Below are 24,281 nucleotides of genomic sequence, written 5' to 3'. Positions count from 1 at the left end.
TACTGCTAAGCTATTACTCTTTTGTCAGTGTTTTCACAAAAGGTTGATTTTTATGTCACTACTGGTTGATCGCTCTCCTTCTTCACCGCATTTTGCAGTCTCCAATATCATGGCTGTTTCTGGAGTTTTTATGTCTCGCTGATGCTCTGTTTACTTAGCCTGTAACACTACATTCACTGTCTTCAGAGTGTTTTTGACAACAGCAACCAATGCTCAATGACAAGGTTAAAAGTATATATGTGCTTTCACATGTCCAACAGAATAAATCTGAAAAAGTAGCTACATTTAATGGTAGTTACTGTTTCATGTATTATTTTCAGAAACACAGATATCAGTGTGTTCATGTTAAATGGTAAATGGACTGAACTTATATAGCGCTTTTCCAGTCATACAGACCGCTCAAAGCGCTTTACACTAGAGCCACATTCACCCAATTGCACTCACTAACGCTCACACATTCATACACCGATACACAGATCGGTAGGCAACTTGAGGTTAAATGCCTTGCCGAGGGGCACATCGACACATGGCAGGAGGAAGCTGGAATCGAACCCACAACCTTCTGATGTTTCAGACTAATAGATTTATTGGAGTCTGAATATTTGCAAAATATAGCAAAAGTTGGCAGTATTGGGTGGAAGACAGCACACCACAAATAATCTTCCTATGTGAAACATGTACTCAGAGACAAACCTGCAAACTGTTTCTGGTTGGTGGAACTGTCTGATATAAAACTAAAGTGGTTTAAAAAGCAAAAATATGATTGCGGTTGGGATAAACCGTTTCTTCAATTTTTACACATTTATCTATCAGAGCCCGCTCATAGTACGGGTTCACCCAGGAAGATCATTGATGGCGCACTTTTTTGAGACAGGAGTTTTAAATCTCAAGACATTAGAAGACCAGTAGCTTCAGCCTCCAGTACCAACTAATCTGGAGTTATACTAAGTGAAGACACCACACACATTGTTTACTGCAGGTAAGATATTAACTGCTTATAACCTTTAAACAAAACCTCACTTCAAAAATTCAGAAATAACCCTTATGTCAAGCTTCACCTTCTCCTCCACCTAGAAAGAAAACTGAGCCAACAATTCCAACATCCTTGTTTTCCAAAGACATTTAACTAATATAGGGAGATTTATGCACCTGCTTTTCTGCTCCCAACGCAAAAATATTTTTCATCTCCTGCTGTTGTTGCCAACACCTTGCCGGATCGCTGTCCAAGGGCCCTAAATCTGTCTGCCAGTGTTTATAATGTCACTAAAAGCTGAGAAATGGAGGAAACCCCCACTTGACTCCCTTTTTCCTCTCCTGTAATATGTTCCTTAGATACAAAACATAAATGTACCTGGATGCAAAACATTCTTTTGGTAACCAAAGCTTCATGTTTAACATGATCTGAGATGGCAAACGACATCAGGATCAAGATGGGAAGGCTTCACAGGAAGAGAAAGTCCTAACATTCCAGTGCTAGTTGATTAAAAGCCTAAATGGGAAGCAACATAATGTCCCTTGCTCACTCCATCATCCCCTCGCTCCTTCTTCTTCCTTTATATCCGGCAGCAGCTGGCAGCATGTGTCCAGCAAAAAGGGAACAAAGAAGGAGGAAGAGAGACAGGGGAAAAAAAAGAGGGATGGGGCGACAGGAAGTGGAGAGAATGAGAGCATATATCAAGGCCGCTTTCACTGACATTTGTGCGCTCGGTGCGGAGAGGCCCTATGAATTTCAATATGAACCCATGGAGAGAAAACATAGTCCTTTTTTTCCCCTTCTCACTGAGCTATTCATGCACACAAGAAATCCATTCAAGTCAGCGTAATGGCCAGTCTGTGAGCCTGTGCATGGCTGTGTGAACAGTGCTGCTTTGCCTCAACAGTTTCCCTCTCATGACTGTGGCTTGTGTTAGTGAAAAACACTCTATGTCAAGTGCAACTGTGGTGAGCTCTACAGTATGTAAATCAGATTGGATTAAATAGCTGGCATGAGTTGCAGAACATCAGCTACAGCTAGCAGCTATCTTCATGTATTTTCTGGTGCATTCACATGCTCTTCCCTCACCTCTTCCTCTCCTCTTCCTCTGGTGCTCAGAGATATACAGTCAAAGGGATGCAAATCTACCCACACCCCCACCCCCTCCCCCATCTGCAAGGAGATAGCCCCAGGCCAGTCCCAGACCTTTCTATATGCAGAGCCAGTGACAGGAGTTATGCACTGTTCTCCCAGGGTAACAAACTGCTCCTTCCATAACAAGCTGCAAGCCCGGCTCCCTCTGGGCGGCACATATGAAGCTGCATGTGATTGGTTTTGCACGGAAATAACAACACAGGAATTGTGAGGTTGCTGCCTCCACCCTTTTGCATTTGGATTTTTGCTTTCCTGCGCACCTTCTGCAGCCGTATAAGGGCATGCATTTGAGTGATTGTGGACGTTTGGATTTAAGCTTATTACTTAAAATTGTCTCCAGTCCAGCCACTAATCCCTGCCTTCTTCAGGGAGGGATAACAATAATACAACAAGATCCAGAGCTACTAATGAAGTCCTGTAGGGTTCCCTGAATGCAGGAGAAGATGAGAGATATGGAGAAGCGTGAAGACTGAGAGAGTATTGATCGAATGGAGACCAAAGCTGGACCAAGAAAGGAGGAAATGAGGGGGAAACGAAAGTCGGGAAGAGGGAACTGAAAAGTGAGTGCATAAACAGAAGTGAAAGCAGGTTTCAGGAGGAACAAATTGGAGCGTGAAAGGAAGTAGAGAAGAGCAAATGAAAGATCAAGAGTGGATGTGAAAGTTTGGTACAGACAGAATGTTTTCTCTTTAGTGACCTAGTATAACAGCAGCTAAAAACACATAATCTCTGACTTGAATGGGTTTCAGAACCAGACTGATTCCTTCTCCTGCGTCTCCCCCGCCAGACCCACCGTTCGACCCCTGGGATTGAATTAGGCCTGGCCCATTATGCTGTTGCCATGGGAACCCTGACACCTCCACTGACGAAGCGAGGGCCACGCAAGACAGGGCCGCTGATCAGAAAGTGTGTGAAAGTGTGTGACAGTGTACGTGGGTTTGTGTCAGTTGTAGTCACTCACAAATGTGTCTGTAGATATCACTCAGTAAGGAATAGACTAGAATCAGTTGCTCCTTTTTATTTATTAATCCTGATTTTTCATGCATTAAAATAATCTGCTGCTATTACATCAAAACCCATTTCATTCAGATTGGTCTTTTTTCTCCTCACACATCTGCTCTTGTTTTTACACCTGTATTCAGAGAGTGATTTAATTTTTTTAAATTTACTTTTAATTAGACAGGCAATCTCATTTAGACTGGTGGTCTCATTTACAACACGTCAGAAAATAACACAACAATCATAAATATTATACTGGCATTTAACAAGAACAGAATTAAAGACAAAACTTGGAAACCTGAAACACAGTCATGTTGTTTTTTTTTATTTATATGGTCATCATTTGGCATTTTGTGCTTGCTTCATGTAAAGGTCAGATTTGTTTTATTAGTTGATATTTTGAGTTTATTCTGTAGTCCCTCCTGCTATTCCAGTGCCTTAATGTTTTATTGAAACAAACTTTATTTATTAACCTTCATCTGCCTGCAGTTGGTGGTCATCCTCGCACTGCATGTCTGACACCTCTGAGTGGACAAGAAACTGTGAAACTGATGAAATTGGATCAATAGACAGGGAAAATGCAAAATTGTAGGAAGGGTTCAAAATTAGTAACCTTTATATCAAATATTATGTACATTCTATATTAAAGTTCATGTTTACCTCAAATCTTTAGGATCTGTTGTTTGCATGAACATCCGGGTGTCGACAGAATTGTGCAGAGCACAGAAGAACTGTGTTTGAAACATTTGCTATTTAGTAAGGATGCTGCACAAACGTTTAAAACATTTATTTTACATGATCTACATGTATTCATTACATTACATCTGTCCCTAAAGACTGCCTTTGTGGCACACATCCCAGTTACCCACATTTAATGTTGTCAAGCCACACACACACACACACACACATCACACACACACACACACACACACACACACACACACACACACTCTTGTTTTGCTATATGTAGTGAGGACCATCTGTTGACTCCCATTGACTTCCATTGGATTTTCAGTCATTTTCAACCCTTTCAATGACCTAACCCTGCCAATAACCCTAAACCTAACCATTACCAGTGCATGCCTAACCCTAACCTTAACCTAAAGTCAATTCACACCTTAGTCCTAAACCTAACCGTTAGCAAAATAGGTCGTGAGGACCAGCAAAATGTCCTCACTTTGGTAAAAACGGTCCTCAATTTGATGGTGAAATCGGGAAAATGGTTCTCACTGGGATGCCAAGACAGGAACACACACACACACACACACACACACACACACACACACACACACACACACACACACACACACACACACAGTTGAATGGATTCTGAAAGTGGAAACCTTGTCTGTCTCTCCTTATTGGAATCTTGTCACCAACGCAGTTCTAATGGATGGCCAGAGAAAGGATGCCACCCACAGCACCATCTGGCTAATGCCCCGTCCTCTGCTTATGAATTACGCTAAATTGTGCCCAAGAGAGAGAAGCCACATGTTCATTATGAAAGCTGCAGGGGTATTAGAGATCCCTTGAGTCATGCCAAACGAGCTGCATGTCACAGGACGCCATGACACACAACACAGCACCACGATGGGGAGGGAGTGAGAAAAACTACAGCTTCCTCTGGTTTAATAGGATGCACTCATCAGGAGACCTTGACTGAGCTCTGACAGGGTTGGCTTTCCATTGTTTCGATGTTGATCAACTGCATTGTCAGAGCTGAATATTTATTGTGGCTATTTGCTGTTTGGAAAGTCATGTGATTTAACACTCCACATGGGGTGCTGAAAGTTGAAGTCAAATCAGGCAACTTTAAATCCTTGAATGGAAGCAAAGGGAGAAGAAACAAAGGCGTTTATGTTGCATTTTATTTCACCTGGAAGTCCTTCCTGGATTTTGGAATTTGCCACACTCACTTTAACCGTCTTATTAACGCCAGTTGGAAAACCAGTCCTATTTGCTAATGGCAGGGTTCTGTTGTACCCTGAAGATGGAGTCCTGACACAAAAAGCCAGAGGTTTCTTCCCATCTATGACTTCAAAAACCAATATGGTTGCCCCAGGCATTAGGACTAGGCCAGTTTATTATAAAACAGTGATGCCAAAATGCAGGGAGCAGGCAGGTAAGAGTACCCGGCCTTCTTGGCATCCCTGTCGGGGGTGCTGGATAGTGCCCCTCCCGGGGACTCCATTATTCTGCTGGGGGACTTCAACGCCCACATGGGAAATGACAGTGATACCTGGTGAGGCGTGATCGGGAGGAATGGCCTCCCCGATCTGAATCCGACTGGTGTTCTGTTATTGGACTTCTGTGCTAGTCATGGATTGTCCATAACGAACACCATGTTCAAACATAAGGGCGTCCATCAGTGCGCTTGGCACCAGGACACCCTAGGCAGAAGGTCAATGATCGACTTTGTTGTCGTATCATCAGACCTTCGGCCGCATGTTTTGGACACTCGGGTGAAGAGAGGGGCTGAGCTGTCCACTGATCACCACCTAGTGGTGTGTTGGATCCGCTGAGGGAGGAGAAAGCCGGACAGACTTGGCAGGCCCAAGCGCATAGTGAGGGTCTGCTGGGAACGTCTGGCAGAGCCCTCGGCCAGGGATGTATTCAACTCTCACCTCCGGGAGAGCTTTGACCAGATTCCGGGGGATGTTGGAGACATAGAGTCCGAGTGGACCATGTTCTCCACATCTATTGTCGATGCTGCTGCCCATGAACTTTCGGTCATGACCAAAAGAACGAGATCCCGGATACAAGCGGCTGAAATGAGGTTCCTCTGTAGGGTGGCCGGGCACTCCCTTAGAGATAGGGTGAGGAGCTCGGCCATCCAGGAGGGGCTCGGAGTAGAGTCGCTGCTCCTCCACATTGGGAGGAGCCAGTTGAGGTGGCTCGGGCTTCTATACCGGATGCCTCCTGGACGCCTTCCTCGGGAGGTGTTCCAGGCACGTCCCACCAGGAGGAGGCCCACGGGACGACCCAGGACACGCTGGAGGGACTACGTCTCTCGGCTGGCCTGGGAACGCCTTGGGCTCCCCCCGGAGGAGCTGGAGGAGGTGTCTGGGGAGAGGGATGTCTGGGCTTCTCTGCTGAGTCTGGTGCCATCGCGACCTGGTCCCGGATAAAGCGGAAGATGACGAGTACGAGTACGAGGGAAAGGCTGGTAGCAATAACAGGAGGAACTAATACTGAATGAGAACACCGGTAGTATTTATACTGGACAGCTCGATTACTGAAATGCTAGGCAGGTGAGTTAACAAGCAGATGAGAGACAGCTGAGGGGGACTAGGAGGTGAGACACTAAAGATACTGGGTAGATCAGGGAACACAGAAAATCATCACCAACAACACTGTAAGAGAAGTAGGCTAAACACTAGCAGAGATGCAAATATAGGAGTACAACAAAACTCAAATACTATAGATTGAGAGACAAGAACCGACAAAAAAATTGGAAATCAGGAACTAATAACTATAGAAAACAAATGCAACTAAAAACATCAATTCAGAGCAGGATATAAATACATAGGAAATAATAAAGTACAAAACAAAAGCACAAGTAATCTTAAGACTAAGGAACACACTTAATATGCAAAGCAAATGTACTACATTAAACAAAAATCCAGTTTATTTTTCTTACTTTTAAATTCATAAACGACAAGTAACAAGTTTAAATGGCAGTTACTCTTAGATAAACCCCATTATAGATACTCTTATCAATGTTCTGAACAGCATTGATAATATTTCCAGATTGCTTCCCCTAAAAGCTAAAGATATTTTTCATGTTTGAAGACAACCCCCCAAATATATGTAGGTTCACAGAAAGAGCTTGAGTTTTTTCTGCTATGGTAGTTTAAATGTCTCTAAAGTTTTGTAAGTGCTTGAGATCTTTGTTTGCTGTTTGTTTACCGTTTTACAGTCTAAAGTTTTAACGACTTATCCACCCACCTAAATGTCCTGTATCAATGCTTCTGCAGATTCATAGGAACTCCTGTTGCCAGAATATTTACTCTGTTGGATTCACTGCACACATGGAAAAAGTCAAATATTTTCACTAGTTCGACCAGTATTTGAATTCTAATTTCACCAACCCCACACAAACTATGAATACAACCATGGCAGATGCTTTTTCATTTCGCCCTTTGGCATTCTCTATACTTTTTTAGTTTTTGCCGTTTTCCACTCACGGAAAAGGAGACACTTGCACGAGTTTGTTTCTGCCTTGGGGACATTTCATACTTGCTATGACAACTGACAATTTCAAGTCATTTTTTATAACCTACTTAGTCTGCTGTAAGGAAATGTGTCTCCAACTATTATCTGCTGGCAATGAGGCAGCTCTTAGTTATTTTGGTTTAGTCAGAGGTCATAATTTCTTCTATTTCAAAACATTCAACGGACCCAATCAGGTATCAGAGCGATAATCACTGAAAATCAGTCTAATTGAAAGTCTTTAGAAAATAATATACAAATAAAGTATTTGTGAGATTCAAGCGTTTTTCTTTTCAAATTTCTGTCTACTTTATTCAACAAAAAGGGTTTGGTACAAAAAGGAAGAAGGTATGACATTGTAACATGGGTTCAATATAGGGTTGTGATCTGGCAAAGAGGGAAATTGACCCAGAGCCAGCCATGGGTCTCTAAAACCAAAATAACGACGATAAAGGTGGATGCAGCTTTGGGTCAATTTGCCTCTTCACCAACTGGTACCCCCACTTACCCATGCATTTATTACCTTTCTTCTTCTTTGTTTATTCTTGTCAGCAAACCATTTCACACCCATGTACTTGGAACATTGGGCATCAACTTAATTTCCTTTGCAGTCAAACATTTCAATACAAGATAGAAATGCTCAGTGACCAGCAGATTGTATTTTATTTGTACCAAATATATATAAGTTGAAGGGACTTGCAGGCCTCAGAAGTAGAATAAAAAAGTTTAAAAACGCAAAAATGAATCTGTTGTATGATTTTTATTTTTATCTGCTTAACAATAAACTAAACATGCAATATGAAACAAAATAGTTAGGTTTTTGCATGTAAATCTAAAAAATTAAAAAGTATATGCCTTCTTAAAAGAAAGGCATAGAGATTTCATGTTTGTTTGGGTTTCTTTTTTTCTATTTTATTACTCTTAATTTTTTCTGTCTTATCTCAGCAACAAGAACGGGTCATGGGTCATTTATTCTTTGAAAACTCTTGCCGTATTTAGCCAAGTTTGATGAATGAGTGAAGTCAAATCAGCAAAAAGCAATGTTATTAAAAGAGAGATACCTTGTGCTGTACCTAACATTCTCCATTTTAGGTACAGATTTTATTTTGTAAGTGAAACGTTTGCTCTAAAAACGTTAAAAACTGTGAATCTCTGCCCCGAAATTGCTGCCATTCTTGAATTTTGGCCTTACAAAATCCTAAAAGTTATTTTTTCTATGTCATTATGCTAAAACATTTCCAGCAAAAAAATATTTTTTAATAATTAGATGTTTTTTTTAACTGTGTATTCAGACTGTTGTGAACAAAGTAGTTTTTTTTTGTAATTTAAAGGTTATGTTATTGATGCAAAAGCATTTTGTACCCTAAGAAAACACACTGCTGTTACTCAGATTGCAGGCAGGCTAAAACATGATAGCCATTTCAAAGCACAATGGTTACAACATAAGCCAGTGTATACAGACAAACCACCATCAGGCGTCTTTATCTGTGCCCAGACCATGGTGACACCACCCCAACAGCATCTGTCATTCCCTGCAAAAACTCCCTTGGCACCATAAAAGACCAAGCCTCCTCAGTGAGAGAACCCAGCCTGGAGAACCCAGTTGGGACCCTTATGACGATATGGAGAGAAATAAAATAATCTGATGCCTTTTTCCCTCCACTCTTTTCATTCCCCCACAATGTGCACCGTGCGTTGCTGTGAAGGCAGATGGGGGAGGTGGAGGTGAAAATAAAACATGCATGAGTTGCCTGCAGCCCAGGAAAATAATTACTGTCATTTAGCAGACATGTAGAGGAGAGCTCTGCAGCCCAGTGTGCCCACAGTATATCGCCACGCTGCCTGCATACCGATGAACTGGGAGAAGAACTAAGAGGTGGGATGCCCTGAGTAGGAGTGTGAGTGTTTCCCTGTTCGATGGTAATGGACGCCATTGTTTATTTATGGGGCTATTTTCTTATGCTAGTCACAAAGGATAGAATCCTGCTGCAATCACTGGAAATCTGACAGACTTTTCTTTTCATCTGTTTCTCCGACACATTACGGTGAAATGCTCTGGCTCCAGAGGTCTCAAAGGACACAAGCGCAACTGTATATTTTTCATAAGATCAGAGAGAGAGATTTGACCTCTGTGTCTTTGCCGAGGCTAAATCCTCTGCCTCTTTCTTACTCTGTTTTCCTCTGTCACTCATTTCTTTTCTCTCCCCTTCTTCCACATCTGTCGGTCTCCCTCCTTTCCTTCCCCCACCGTCCCTTCCTTTTTTTGCCTGCAGACAGAGCACACCAAAAAATTTATAGGAGGTGGAGGAAAGCCAGCGGAGGTCAAACCTATGAACGGCTTCTCGTCTGCATCTCCTATCATCTTTAATGGCCAATGTAGTGGCGGAGCCTTCATTACCCACAGTAATACGCTGCAATCATTACCTCTCCCCCTGGTTTATGCAGGACAGCCCTGGCCTTATAATCTTGTCATCTTACCCCGGAGGAATATAATGCAGCCAGCTATAGATATAGCACAACATCTGCCTTCAACATGACTCCACTGTGTTTCTTTGAACTTTACAAGCTTACATCCACAACATGTGATATATGGGGTTGCATGACTGGCATCATGCGTTTATTTACTAAAAGCTATTTTGAGATTCAGAGGCAAATTTTTGATGTGGGTGTGGGATTCTGTGTATAATCTGTGGGTTAAACAGATCGCCACATGGCTGGAAATCAGAGGTTGTGCTCCCTGGTGCTAAAGTGTAAAACCATCCAAAGTTGTTCCATGTCCTATAAGTGTGATGTCCACAATCTCCACTGTACCTCAGAGAGCTTAATGTACAGGGGCTTGTAAAAGTATTTACACCCTTTGACCTTTTTGTCACATTTTGTAACGCTAGAGCCAGAAACCTAAATTTATTTCATTGGGAGTTTATATGATAGACCAACAGACAGTGCACAGACATGATGTGAAGATTTGTGTTCACCCCTCCCCCTGAGTAAATACTCTCTTCAACTACATCTTCCAATGCTTTTACAGCTGCATTTATTTTAGGGTATGTCTCTAAAAGCTTTGCACATGTACAGGCTGATGTTTTTGCCCATTCTTCTTTGCAAAATAGCTTAGGCTCAGTCAGATTGAGGATGAGCATCTGTGAACATCATTTTGTCAGGTCTTTGCACAGATTTCTTAGTTAGATTTAGTGATGGACTTTCACTGGGCCATTCTTGCACACGAATATGCATTGATCCATAGCTCTGACTGTATGTTTATGGTTGATGTCCTGCTGGAAAGTAAATTCCACCCCAGCCTTAAGTCTTTTCCTTCTAACATTGTTTTATGATTGTCCTGTATTAAGCTTCATCCATCTACCCATCAACTTGTCTTCTCTCTTTGTTGAAATGAAAAGCATTTACCAAAGCATGATCCTACCACCACCAAGCATCACCATGTAGATGTTGTTTTCAGGGTTTTCTGCCACACATAGCAATTTTCATATGGTCAAAATACTTTTTTTGGTGTCATTTGGGATAGCACCTGGCCACGTTTTCTGTCTTTTCGATGACTTTTCAATTGATGCAAACATGACTATTTATGTCTTTTATTTTTCAAAAACGTATTTCTTCCTGCCTCTTTTCCAAATCTGTATATATATATATAACTAATAGCTGCACTGTCCACAGATCCACCCTTCGTAGTTAAAGATCTCGGCGACTCCTCTAGAGTTACCATGGGCCTCTCGGGAGCTTCTCTGATTAATGCTGTCCAGCTGTAAAACAAAAAATTATGCTCTCGTTTGATTAAAGTTTAAAAACTGTACACCTACGATGTGAACTGTGCAAAATCACAAGGTCTGGACTCATGTTCTTGTTGCTCCTTCCCTCATGTTTGTTTCCACAACTGAGGAGCCTGTGTGAAGTCTGATAATGTGGGAAATCAGCGGGGTGTTCAGCGAGCAGCGAGCTCTGGCGGTCCTGATATAGTGTACTTTTAACAACTCATCTTTTGAGTGGGCATGCTGAGAGAATCAGTGTTGTATCATGGAGCACATATCAATGCAGACACAGAGATGGGGGTAGCTGTCAAAGACTAGATGACACGGACAATACGGTAGACTTCAACATCAAGGCAAGATACCAGAAATACATCTCTGGGTGAAGATTTGTCTTACAGTCATGCCAATGTAATATAAGACAAGCAGGATCAAAGACTGTGCCTCGAGAGGTTTGAATACACACCAGGTGCGACTTTGTGTGTGCTTGTATTCCCTTTTCTATGTGGAAAAGTGTCATCCAGCTGGATTTGTAAGTATTGCAGCTCCAATGATCTTAAGATGTTTAAAACTAACCTGAATGCATTCCTAAAATGTAAAAAATAGAATAAATGTTGTGTTTTCAAAGTCTAAAGGCCTATTTATTACAGCAAATACATATTGAAAATGCTTTTAGAACATTGCAGCACACCTCAACAAGACCAGAACTAAGCTCTCTGATCAAATATAACACTGATCAACGATTTAAAAACAAAAACTGCATGGAATTGTGATTAAATGCACAGCTATTCCATCCATCCATCCATCCATCCATCCATCGTCTATACCCACTTGCTAATGCTGGGCCGGTGCCCAACAGTCATTGGGTGAGAGGTGGGGGACATCCTGGACAGGTCAATTAAATTACAACAGTACATTCAAGCAATGTCCTTTGCCTGTTGCAATTTGCAGGTTGTGCCACTAGATGTCAGTCCACTCTCTGCACTGTGTGGATCTTCATCTTGAAACTACCCATGGCATTTTATTTTTCCATATCTTTTAAATTCATAGCTTTGTCACAAAGCGTGGTGTAGTTAGCAAATTATATCAAATGTTGCTGAGTTGTTTATAACTTAATTTGCTCTGTGTTTGTTATTTTAAACCTTGGTTTGCTCAGTTCTATAAAACTGAAGTGTGAACTAAACCAAACACAAACCAACCTAAGCAAAATACTTAAATACAATAAACAATAAACAGATAAAACAAAAGACTCACATATAAATCAATATTATAATAGCCATATCTAACACATTATAAACTGATTTCTTTTCTCTAAAAATAGGTTTCTTAATTAAACCTCATCAAAGCTGTGTGAGCTTAGCCTTCTGTAAGTCTCTTTTTGCAGAGCCTTTATCATCACATTTGTTTGTAATAAAGATGAAACCGAGCTCAATATGGTGCTTTGTGGCACTCACAAGGCAATCAGCTCCATCAGTGTGTACAATTACACAGGTTGTTGTGCTGTATCATGGCCAAAGTGTAAGTACAGACTCAGCGGGGTTCGTAGCCATTATTTAGGATGGACCACACACACACACACACACACACACACACACACACACACACACACACACACATGCACACACACTCTTCTCCCCCCCAGTGTGGTGCTATATCAGGCAGTCAGGCAGGGAGTCAGGGAGCAGTAACAGGGCTATTAGGACTCCCAGGGACCCTATCGATCTCATCATTGATCCCCTCCTGCCTTGGCCGATCCAGACAACTGTGTGGGTTCACACGGCTACCATCTGAAAGAGCCGTGAAACACTACAGACAAGTGCACATGGAGCAGCTAAAGAAATATTAAATGAGGCTTAAAAGTTATCTTTAGTGCCTTGTGCATTTTCACATATTATTGTGTTATAATCGCAAACATTAATGTACTCAACTGAGATTTTATGTGAGACCAACGCCAAGCACTGCATAATAGATGCACGAAAACAAATCTGAAAGGTGCGGCGTGCATATGCAACCAATTGCCTTTAGGAGTTACTCATTTATGTTAATGGAGACAACCTGTGTGTAGTTTAATCTCAGTATAAATCCAGCTTTTTTGGGAAGGCCTGTTAGAGCTGCAGAAATCCACAGCTCAAGTGGGAGAATCTGTTGAGAGGACATTTCTTACTCTACACAAATCTGACCTTTGTGGATTAAATAGATGAAAGAAATCCATAAGAAGTCCTGTTTGAAATCAGCCAGAGGCAATGTAGAGAACACAGAAAACATGCGGAAGAAGCTGGTCTGGTCAGAAGAGACAAAACCAGAATTTGATTTCCTTACATGCACAAAACGCTATGTGTAGTGGGATAAAGCAACACCCTGAACAATATAACATAGCAATATAACATAGCCTGGAAAAACAGTTGCAGCATCACGCAGGACAGGGAAACTGGTTGGAGTTAACTAGAAGATGGATGAAGCTAAATGCAGAGCTATCTTGAAAGAAAACCTGTTAGAGGCTACTGAGAACTTCAAGCAGGACAAGAACCTTAAACATTCAGTTGGAGGTACAATGGAATGGTCCATGTCAAACCATATTCATGTGTTAGAATGGCCCAGTCAAAGTGCAATCTTAAATTTATTTGAGAATCTGCATCAGGTCTTAAAAATGTATGTTTAAATATGCTCTCCACCCAATCTGACTGAGTTTGAGCTAAGAAAAACAGGTTAGTCTAGATGTGCACAGCTAATAGAAACATACATTTGATGTTACAGCAAGTTATGGTTCTACAAAGTAGTGACTCAGGGTGTTGGAATATAAATTATTGAAACACTTTCCAGATAATCATTTGTTTGAAGTTTGAAAATCTGTTATCATTTTTCTTCCACTTCACAATTATGTGCTACTTTGGGTTGTTAATGAAATGTATCAAAATTTGTGATTGTAATGCAACAAATGCAACTAAAACGAGAATGTTTTAAACCCTAATTTCCTCCTTTGATACATCCCAATCTCCTCCCTTTATTTCTGTCCTTCAAAAAATATTTCTAAAATATTTTTTCCTTCATCTCACATGACTCTAATTTGATAAATCTGCTGTCCAAATCATCTCCAGATCCATAAAATGACACAGCTGATACTGGAGTAAAAGGCTTTACCATTATAAAGATGTTCTCTCAAAGCCCAGATGATTTATAATCTGTGATGAAACAGAAAAAACTTGGCCACAGTTTGCACAGGGAAGCAGCATCATGATGGTTATTGAAATCAGGCAGGCAGGTACCCTCACCGTCTCAGGCTGAGTCAAATCAACTTACATCCATGAATGAAGGCATCAGAGATACACAATGAACTCATCAAACTAGTTGCTTTGGGGGAAACTCTGTGTGGCAGACATTTGTTTCAAATCACCCCGAACCATATGATTACTGAGCAGCACAGCTGACTTTCCAACATGCACTGGGAGCAGTGGTTAAAAAAATAAAAAGTGCAACATTGCCCCAAGTGGAACATCAATACAACTACATCTGGACCTAACCACCAGCCTTGCTAACACTGTGATTTATGTGCATGAATGCAACACGATTGGCTAAACAATCAAATTGCTGATGTGTATTGAATTAGTGACCATATAACAAGTGAAGTTGTGTACTGCTGAGAGTGCAGTATGACCATGATTGATGATTGGGGAGGGGGGGTGCCAGGACCTCATCTGGGTCCATCTGATTAATATCCGGTCCTTCACTCCTTTCCTCACAACTAATGGCTCCTTGCCTCATCCTGTCTATTATTATCATTCAATAATGAGATCTAAAAGAAGGTGTGTGTGTATTTGGAGTGGACTGTGCATTGAATTAATAAGTTGTGTACGTGCATTAACTATTGTATTAGGATATGCAACTAAATCAATATTTCACAGCTATGTGGACAATTGATGCAAGATATTGACTAAAAAGTTCATTAAAAAAATTTTTTTAAAACAGCGAAATACTACAGGAACTCAATTGACTTAGCAGGTTAAGTACATAAAATGAACACAACCGACTTTGTGTATTAGTGCTTGACCTCAATGAAGCACTTGAATACATTCCAACACTGAGAATGCTTCCACCTTTGTTGGGTAAATTTAAAGTAAACAAACAAATTCAGAGGAAGTACTTTAAAAAAAAAAAATTGCAGATGACAGGACAGAACAGTGGAGGAGGTGGATGTTGCATTGCAGCAAGAAGGTCCTGGGTTCGTATCCTTACCTGGGATCTCTCTGCAAGGAGTTTGCATGTTTCTCTCTTGATAAGCTGCAGAAAAAGACATGATTTATGCAATCATCAACAAGGTTTTGGCTGGAATCTGACCCCTCTTCATTTTGAAAATGGCACAGCTCATTTAAATGGTTTCCTGGGACACCTTTTGAACATAGTGAGTAAAGATTCAAAAAGGGTTCAGATTAGCTCAGTTCCAGAAGTTAAACGTTTGCTTGATTTGTTCATTCCAAGCCAATCTTTTTGTTTTTGGGGCCATTTTCCTGGTAGAACACCAAAGTCTGTCCAAGTTTCAACTCTCTAGCTCTCTATTTGCGGTTAACTTGAAGAATTTGAGGATAGCCCTCCATCTTTATTATACTCCCAGCCCCTTAGCATGATGCTGCCACCACCAAGCTTGACAGCTGGTATAGTGTTATTCAGGGGTGAAAGTGAGCCGGTACGGTCCGGTACTGTGTACCACTAAAAGATTCTGCGCCGGTATGCCGGGAAGAGGGAAGAACGGCTGTCTGCTATGAAGCCGTCATCCAGAACCAGTTACGGCTGCAAAAATTCTCAAGCACACAAAGAAGAACAGATCCGCTACCAATAGTCAGTCTAAAACACAACTTAATCTGTTCATAAATATAGCCATCTGTCGTCTATACCCACTTGCCAATGCTGGCATTCCAAATTGTTTCTGAGCAGTTCTGCTATGCTGGAACCTCAATGCTCTTGCTTTGCTTCTCTCCCCTCGGAGCTCAAGGCTGTTGTGAACGGCCAGTATTTAAAACGAGCACCGCTACGTTTAATGTCTGTCTGCTCGCTGCTAAATACCCCAGTTAAAAGGAAATGGAGAGAAACTAGTTGTGTTTCATGTTATTTTACTGAATTACAACAGCACAGTAAAGCTCAAAAACACCGCTTGTGACCAGAGATTTCATATACGCTACACGAGAGCGCATGCGCACTTACCTCCAAAACAGAGCGGTTGCCAAGGAGATCAGTGTGTTCGATTTAATTTAGGGAGATTTTTCACAGGTGGTGCACAGACATAAAAAACTGCCGCTTGCATTAGGACAGTACGAACAATAAATCACTTACCATCTACAGACGTTTAAATAAAAACTGCGAAAACAACCGAACTGTCAAATTTTTAATTTAAATTAAATCAAAACTTGACCACAATGCAGAGAACAATAACTTCTTTGTTCAAAAGAAAAGACGAAAACTGAAGATGAATAGTTATGCATCAGAAAATGGTTTGTCATTGTTTCATACATGGGAGTTCTTTAACAATTGATATATATTGAAATTTATATATGTATAAATATATATATTCTACATGCCCCCAGTGCCTCCCCAGCCTCCTCTCTAGCTCCGCCCCTAAGTACCAGCAAGAATATAAAACTACTTTCACCCCTGGTGTTATTACGTTTAAAAAACTTGAAGCTGAAGTTTTGGCAATTTGTTAAAGGTCTTTGAAAGTTTATCTTAGGGCTTTAGCTGCTTTATTTTACCTGATGATCTGTCCAACGTCTTTAGAAAGAAGGAAAATACATAAAAGACATGACAGGGGATTGAAATATTCATCATCCTTGATCATCCACACATTTTCAGGAAACGCCTATTTGGGGATCAACGTTTTGCTGCTATGTTACTATTTTCTTTTTTCAAAATTTGCTGTATTTGGTGTTTGTTTTATTTTGGTCAAGAAAGGGGAAATTAATTATGTTTGTGTGGCAGGCTACTAAAAACAAAATGCCTAAAAAGTTGCAAAACAAACAAAACTAAAGAAAATAAAATCTGAAATTGATCGGGAGTTGATGAAGAAAAGTGAGGGATGAGATGAGCCATTTCTACAGTACAGTATACTGCCGTATTTAATAAATTAGAGTGTGTGTGTTCCAATCAGGGTTGTTTGTTACACTGAAAGTACCTTTTGAAAATAACAACCTTTAGGCAGCTATTAAACATACTGTATCTTACATTAAGCCCACCTTTTTATAGTAAGATGTTTTTTTATTGTTCCAATGTAATATTATAATCATAAATGTCATGTTTTCATTAGCCTTAAGCAGAAAATCATCATTAATAACAGAAATGAAGGCTTAAAAACATCAGCCTGCGTGTAATTAATCTATATAATGCATTTTACTTAGTGAATTTGGTTACTGAAATAAATGAGCTTTTCAATAATAATCTGATTTTTTGAATATGAGTGTATGTACACTGTGTTTCCGTAGTAGTACAGCTCAACGTGTTTTATTATATCTTACCAATTCAAAGTGGCCATCAACTCTCAAAATACAGCTTTGCAGATCACTTTGAGAAAAGATTTCTCACCCAGAGTAAAATTGTTGTAATGGTACAGACACAGAAATCACTCTAAGGACCAACGCATTCCTAGGAGAATTAGATGAAACTTGCTTCTGAATACGTGCTCACTCTCGGATATGAACAGGCAGGAAACTATGGCATCAATCCGCTGTTCAGACTTTAGTTTATGTTCTCTTACAGGGCAACTCATATCAGTCAAAACACAATGTGAAAGCTATGCTAAAAAATAGATAAAAGAAGTCATCATTATCATCTTCAAAACACAGCAAAGTTCCTGCACTGTTAAATGGAGCTGAGTTAGCATCTGTCATTTTGGATTTTATGTGCTGCAGAGAAATAAAGGCTTAAAAACATCAGCTGCAGAATGTGTGCATCAGCAAGTGATATAGCTTGTTTAGCAATAATTAATGCCTTGATTCAAATGTAATTCTTGGTGGCTTCTGCATAATCTGGTACCATATAGAGTAAATTGCAAAGGTATTCATTGTCTTTTAACCTTTTCCATTGTTTTCACATTACAACCAAAAATGCAAATGTATTTAATAGAGATTTAATGTGACAGACCAACACAAACTATTGCATAGTCATAGAAACGGAAGGAAATGATCAATTATTTTTACAATATAATTATTTTTACAAATAAAATACAAATAGAAATATTTTGCTCTGCGTTTGTATTCAGCTCCCCCTTTATCATCAAAACTTTGTAGAATCTGTCTTTTGTGATATGTCTCTAGCAGCTTTGCATAACTAGAAACACTTTTTTCCCATTCTTTATTGCAAAACAGCTCAAGCTCAGATAGATTTGATGGAGAGCATCTCTGAACAGCATACTGAAGTCTTTGCAGAGATACTTAACTGGATTTAGCCCTAAATTTTGACTGTGGCATTGTAGCACACAGATAGACAGATTTTGATCTAAACCCCTCCATTGTAGCTCTGGCTGTATGTTTTCCTGCTGGAAGGTGAACCTCCATCCCAATCTCCAGTCTTTTTTTCCTCTAACAATTTTCTTCAATAATTTTCTTGGATTTGGTTTCATCTGTATTTCTATCAGCTCTTGACAGCTTTCTTATCCTTGCTGAAGAAAAGCATCCCCACAGCATTATGCTGTCACCACAGTGGTATTTGTGTGTTCAAGATCATAGTGTGTAGTGTTAGGCCAAAATGTTAAAATCATCTGAACTGAGGGCTTCACTTATTCTGCCACTTGGCAATGACATGTTTATATGTCATTATATTGTGCAGTCCATCTTGAAGGGCTAAATATTTATATATATTTATTAAGTATCACAGTAGAGCTTTTTCAGATTTTCCATCCCTTCGTGGTGTAGCGTCATGTGCCTCAATATAATGGTTCTCATGAGGGTGTCTTGAGGCTCTTTGCCTACAGCCTGTTTGCCATGGGAGACCCACCAGGGGCATTTAAGCCCCAGACAACATAGCTCTAGGATCATTCCTGGATTCCTAGATCATACCTGATACTCCCCCCACATTTTCAGATTTTTATTTGTAAAAACTATTGAAAACATTTAATCTTTTCCTTCCACTTCTTTATTATGCACTGCTTTTGTGTTGGTCTCTCACCTAAATTCACAATACAGTACAAATCACAATCATCATCTCAATATCAATGTCTACAATTTTGCAATTGCAAATAAATGCTTGGATGCAATATATGGTAGGTTGATATATTTCAAGTTCCATGTGTGCAAATTCTGCATGTCAGGGATGTATTTGGCCTGTTGCCTGGATTATTCATTGTTATTGATGTCATTACTGGAACATTAAGCAATAGTATAGCAATGACATGTTTTCCTTATATCCTACAGCTCTACATGGAGGGTTTGGAGTTGAGCCATACTCTCTCCATTTTCAGATGATGGATTAAACAGTGCTCAGTAAGATGCTCAAAGGTTAGATATTTTTTTATAACCTAACTGCACTTTTAACTTCTCCACAACTTGATCCCTGACCTGTCTGGTGCTGTTTAAACAACCATGTCTGATTTTCCTTCCACTTCACAATAATGCCCTACTTCTTGTTAGTCTATTATAATAAAGTTTGTGGTTATCATGTGAGAAATACAAAGGTTTGGGCTTTTGGATGACACAGTCCTAAAATCAAAATATTTATCAAGCTAGACTGCACTCTGATACGACTGATAATGTTTATTGAACTATCAACCTGGAAATTTAATTTAATTTAATGTTTACCAAACACTTCTTTGTATGGTATTTGGATATTTGTTTGTTTGTTATAAGCATTTCTGAAATTGATTTATTTATTTACTGTTGTTTGTCATTGTCTGAAATCATTGTCTGAAATAAATAAATAAATAAAAATAAAAAAAAGCCCTCAATGACCGGTACAGAGGGTGGGGAGATTTCATTCATATTACTTCATCATTCATAAATATGAAATTATCTTTGAAAGGATCACTTGATAATATTGGCCAATAAACCAAGATCTAGGTGCTGCACTAAAACAATGAAGGAAGGATCTGTAACATATATGGAAAGCTTGGTTGTATATGTTTTTTTGTTTCCCCACAAAGAAATCCTAAATTATAACAGTGTTAAGAGTTGCACTTTGTATTCATATTTCTGCAGGAAAGCATTACAGCAACAGGGAAAAACTGCTACTTTAGCTTCTCATGTGGGTCCAAAGTGTGGCCATATATCCCATTCACTGGTTTAGAATTGTAATCAATTATATATGACAAGAAAGGGGAGAAGAGTTTTAAACAGAACATTTTACAAGCAAGATCAAACAGCATGCAAAACATCCCAAGGACATCATTCTTTGGTTTGGTTTGCAACATTTTGCAAAATAATCACAAAAAGGGGGAATGTCTTAATAAAAGTGCCTATTAATCTAAACCTAACAGATTTAAGCTGACAGATAAACCAAATGTTTTCACAGTGATCAGGTAAACTGGAATATTCAGTTCTCCCTAGTTAATGAAAGCATGTTTATGGAAAAATTAACCTATGACCTGTGCAAAGTGTTGTGTTAAAGCTGTTGGAGAAACAATGTTGTGCAATACTGTAACTCGTGTCCGCTGTGGAGCTGAGAGAACAGAAAACATATCTGTATTTGTTTGGTTTGCTCATTCAACAGGGACCATGTATAGGAAAATTAATATCAAAGGACAATATGCTTTAAACCAGGTTCATCTGCAGTCCCTGACACATAAAAATACATATACACAAAAACAGTACAAAAACATACAGAGCATATAAACAGCTACAATGATGAATAGTATGTTAAATAATAAAAGTTCAATTCTAAAAAGAAAATATTAAAATATTAAAAGTAACTAAAGAATTGCTATACACTCCAATTCCTATAACCCATTGCCCACACACTGCCCACTGGTTGAACAAGCCTTTCTACTCATCTGTTTAGATGTCAGTTTTAACAAACCGTTTGAGTGGTCTCATATTACAGATTATCTTGAGTAAACAAAAATATGCATATTGGATGTTATTGTTCAACAGATTTGGTAAGAATATGACAATGGTGATGCTGTCGGGTTTTCTCTCACTCACAGATTTTATTTTAAATGGTAAATGGACTGAATTTATATATATAAATATATATTTTTTTTCTAGCACTGTTTCATACCGACCACTCAAAGCCACATTCACCCAATTGCACTCACTTTCATACACTGATACACGGATTGGTAGGCAACTTAGGGTTAGGTGCCTTGCCCAGGGGCATATCAATATGTGGCAGGAGGAAGCTGGAATCGCACCTACAAAATTCAAATTGCAAGATGACTACTGAATCACTGACCCACAGTCCCAAGTGTCAAACTTTCAATATCACTAAATGATAATGTGAGTAAATACAAAAAGCAGGTTTTAAATGATGAAAAATACAAAGCCGAAGAAAAAACAGACTTATGAAAATAAGGTAAGCTGAAAACCAAAGACTCAAAGTCATTAGAATCAGAACGTTTAAGTGCTTCATAAAGATTTAAGAAATTGGAGAATATTCTTGGCATTAATGGCATTTTCAATAAATACCACATCCCTGGCAGACTTTAGCCTTTAGCACTAACATTATGGTTGTGAAATTAAAGGTGCTGTCTTATTTGTTATCTTCCCCAGTGTGTTTTTACCAAACCACAGGCATTATCTCATACTCATGACCCTTCCTGCGTTAATATACAACCGAGCAGGGAGGATTAGTGCCGCCACTTCGTCCTGTTACTGACGAGGCAGAGCTGCTCACTGAGACGTGCATCTAACTAATGATGAGACTTTTTGAGCGCATTCATTTATTTGAGATGTGAATGCACTGTTTTCATCAGAGGACATCTCCAACCTGCAGCGAAGAAGCAACAAGTGACTTTAACTATCATGGGTCTGAAGAAGCAGCTGTTGTCCTTCACCTGCATGTTCTTACCTTCTGTGGGTTTTGTGTTAACATGCATTGGAGCCTACCTGTTGTCCCAGCAAACTGGATATGGTTTTGATGAGAAGATGGTCCCTGCTTACATAATGATTGTCTTAGGCTTCCTGGCCATGCTCATGGGGGTGTTCTGGAGCCTCTGCCACACCATGAGCAGCAAGATGTACCTCAGGAGAAGAGACGAAAGGCACATCCAAATATTTACAGTTGAAAGGTGAGCAGCCTGTAAATGCTTGCAGATTTTAATTGATTTTTTCATTGAAAACATCTGTTATTACATTTGCATGTAAAGGCTGTCCTTAAGAAAAACTAACTGATAAACCCCTCCTATCTGATCTTGGATCTTCTCTTCAGCAGGCCGAGCTTCTTTCCTCCCTCATATCAAGAGTCCCAGAGTCCCAGCCAAGTCACTTCGGACGGCATGCATGAGGAAGCTGTACCAGTTGATGGAGTTCATATGGTTTTGGGTCTTGCACCTCCGCTGTACACACAAAACAGTTCAGAGAGCCCGGACTGCAGGTGGAGCTGGGAGCAACCACCTCAATACAGTCAGGTGGTGCATACTGAACACAGACAAATGGATGCATTTGAGTGAAAAAATTTCTCATTCCTACACTAAAGGAGAAACTGTTTTTAATTAACTGAGAAGAAGAGAGTCAGGACTGCTTACCAGGAGGAGGCCCATAAAAACACTATGAATATAACTTGTTTTGTGACTTTGCTCAACTGCAAAATGACATCAGCTGCTGTGTTGTCACCCAGTCTGCACCGTCTAAGTGGCCCCAATGTTCTGGAATTTACAGGGTAAAAACCTGATGCCTTGAAATTAAATCTGTGTTGATGTTACTTGAATGATTTTGCTTCAAGACTCCATTTTAGCTGCTAAACCTTTTGGTTGTGAAACTAAAACCACTATTCTACACAGACCATCAATAATGGAAATGGCCAAGAATTGCAAAATGATGTGATTCTTGGAATTTTGAAAATATTCTGGTCCAATTTGTGACGCCCTAAGATTCAGTTGCAAAACAAGTAAAGATAAATAAAGATAAATAGTGAGATTTGCACAAATATTATCAAGAATTCATTACAGGTTACAAGAATATATTAAAAATACTGCATGAACTTTAGTTATCAGTTAGCAACAATATGCCGAATGTATCTAACAATCAGGTACGATTAAATTAGAATTTGCTACTACTCTTAAAAATTTGTGGTATTTTCCCATCAAGATATGATAAAAGCAACAGGGGACTAGCAGGAGTGATTGTTAGAGGAATGATGACTGTTGATATTTAAAAGATAAAATGTTTTAGGTGATTGTTTTTGCCAATAAAATGTAAAAACCTAAGTGCTTGTTTTGGGAAATAAAATGTTATAAGAAACAAAATTTTAAAAAATTAGATTTTACTTTGTTTTATTTTTCTTATTTATTTTAAATTTGTTATTATTTTCTTTTATTATTGTCTTGTTTTTACTTTGTTTATGAATTCTTGTCCTTAATTCTTGTTTTTATTTTTTTCCAAAGGTAGAAGAGAAATTTGTACAGTTTCGGGGGATACATTGGCCATGATTGGTCAAGACAATGCTTCACACATCCCTGATTGAGTTAAGAACACATGCCTAGAAATGCTTAAACCTCTTCTTTTATACTTTAGCCGTTAAGGTTTGAACCACCCTCTTCTCTGCCTACTATTCTGATCTTATAGCTGTGTAATTTTACAAACTTCTGACATGAAAATACATATCAAATAAAGTTGACCTGTATTTAGAAAATAAAATCAACTCCAGCTCAGTCAGGTATATTATCTAACACCCTGGCTGCTTGTCAATAACAGGAATAAAACAGTTTTTCTGTTTAATAGTTTTTACTTATTGGATAAAGAAAATTTTAACGTTCATCTAAACAATTGGAAATGTACTTTCAATGTATTTTCAATGTATTTTAAAAAGGGCTGCAGTTGGTAGCACTATTGCCTTTTTTGGGACTCACAGCCATGGATTTCAACATTAAACTCCGGTACGAACTCTTCTGGAACTTTTCAAAATAAATTGCATTAACCTACTTAACAGCGGACTTCCCATGATGCCTTTGTGTGAATAAGAGCACCCCCTCTCCAACAAGCCGACCTCTTTCCACATGGCCTTCTAGAGGGACCGGTCAGGAGAGGCCCAGCGCGCTAATGTCTTTTGCTGGC

General features: G+C 39.5%; 1 protein-coding gene and 1 long non-coding RNA gene across 3 annotated transcripts; both read left to right on the top strand.

Moving 5' to 3' along the window:
* Window positions 1-2,208: 2,208 nt before the first annotated feature.
* Window positions 2,209-3,431, top strand: LOC124878400. The gene is made up of 2 exons (XR_007040759.1): window positions 2,209-2,688; window positions 2,878-3,431. It is a non-coding gene; the product is annotated as an uncharacterized LOC124878400 (long non-coding RNA).
* Window positions 3,432-21,818: 18,387 nt separating this feature from the next.
* LOC124878279 (transmembrane protein 252-like) lies at window positions 21,819-23,945 on the top strand. 2 transcript variants are annotated; one of them, XM_047382143.1, is made up of 2 exons: window positions 21,819-22,297; window positions 22,441-23,945. In XM_047382143.1, the coding sequence occupies exons 1-2, from the start codon at window positions 22,032-22,034 to the stop codon at window positions 22,676-22,678; spliced, it is 504 nt and encodes a 167-aa protein (XP_047238099.1). In that variant the 5' UTR covers window positions 21,819-22,031; the 3' UTR covers window positions 22,679-23,945. The 2 variants fall into 2 exon arrangements, with proteins under 2 accessions (XP_047238099.1, XP_047238098.1); XM_047382142.1 differs by having other exon boundaries at window positions 21,829-22,297; window positions 22,438-23,945.
* Window positions 23,946-24,281: the final 336 nt, after the last annotated feature.

This window comes from Girardinichthys multiradiatus, chromosome 12 (assembly GCF_021462225.1).
Source record: "Girardinichthys multiradiatus isolate DD_20200921_A chromosome 12, DD_fGirMul_XY1, whole genome shotgun sequence".
NCBI classification, from domain to species: Eukaryota; Metazoa; Chordata; class Actinopteri; order Cyprinodontiformes; family Goodeidae; genus Girardinichthys; species Girardinichthys multiradiatus.
This window is presented reverse-complemented; position numbering and strand designations above follow the sequence as displayed.

What these genes read in the sequence shown, in the direction of transcription:
- LOC124878279 (XM_047382142.1), top strand. Translation starts at nt 22,032, where the DNA reads ATGGGTCTGAAGAAGCAGCTGTTGTCCTTCACCTGCATGTTCTTACCT. An exon ending in CAAATATTTACAGTTGAAAG is followed by an intron (nt 22,298 to 22,437) that starts GTGAGCAGCCTG and finishes TCTTCTCTTCAG; the next exon opens with CAGGCCGAGCTTCTTTCCTC.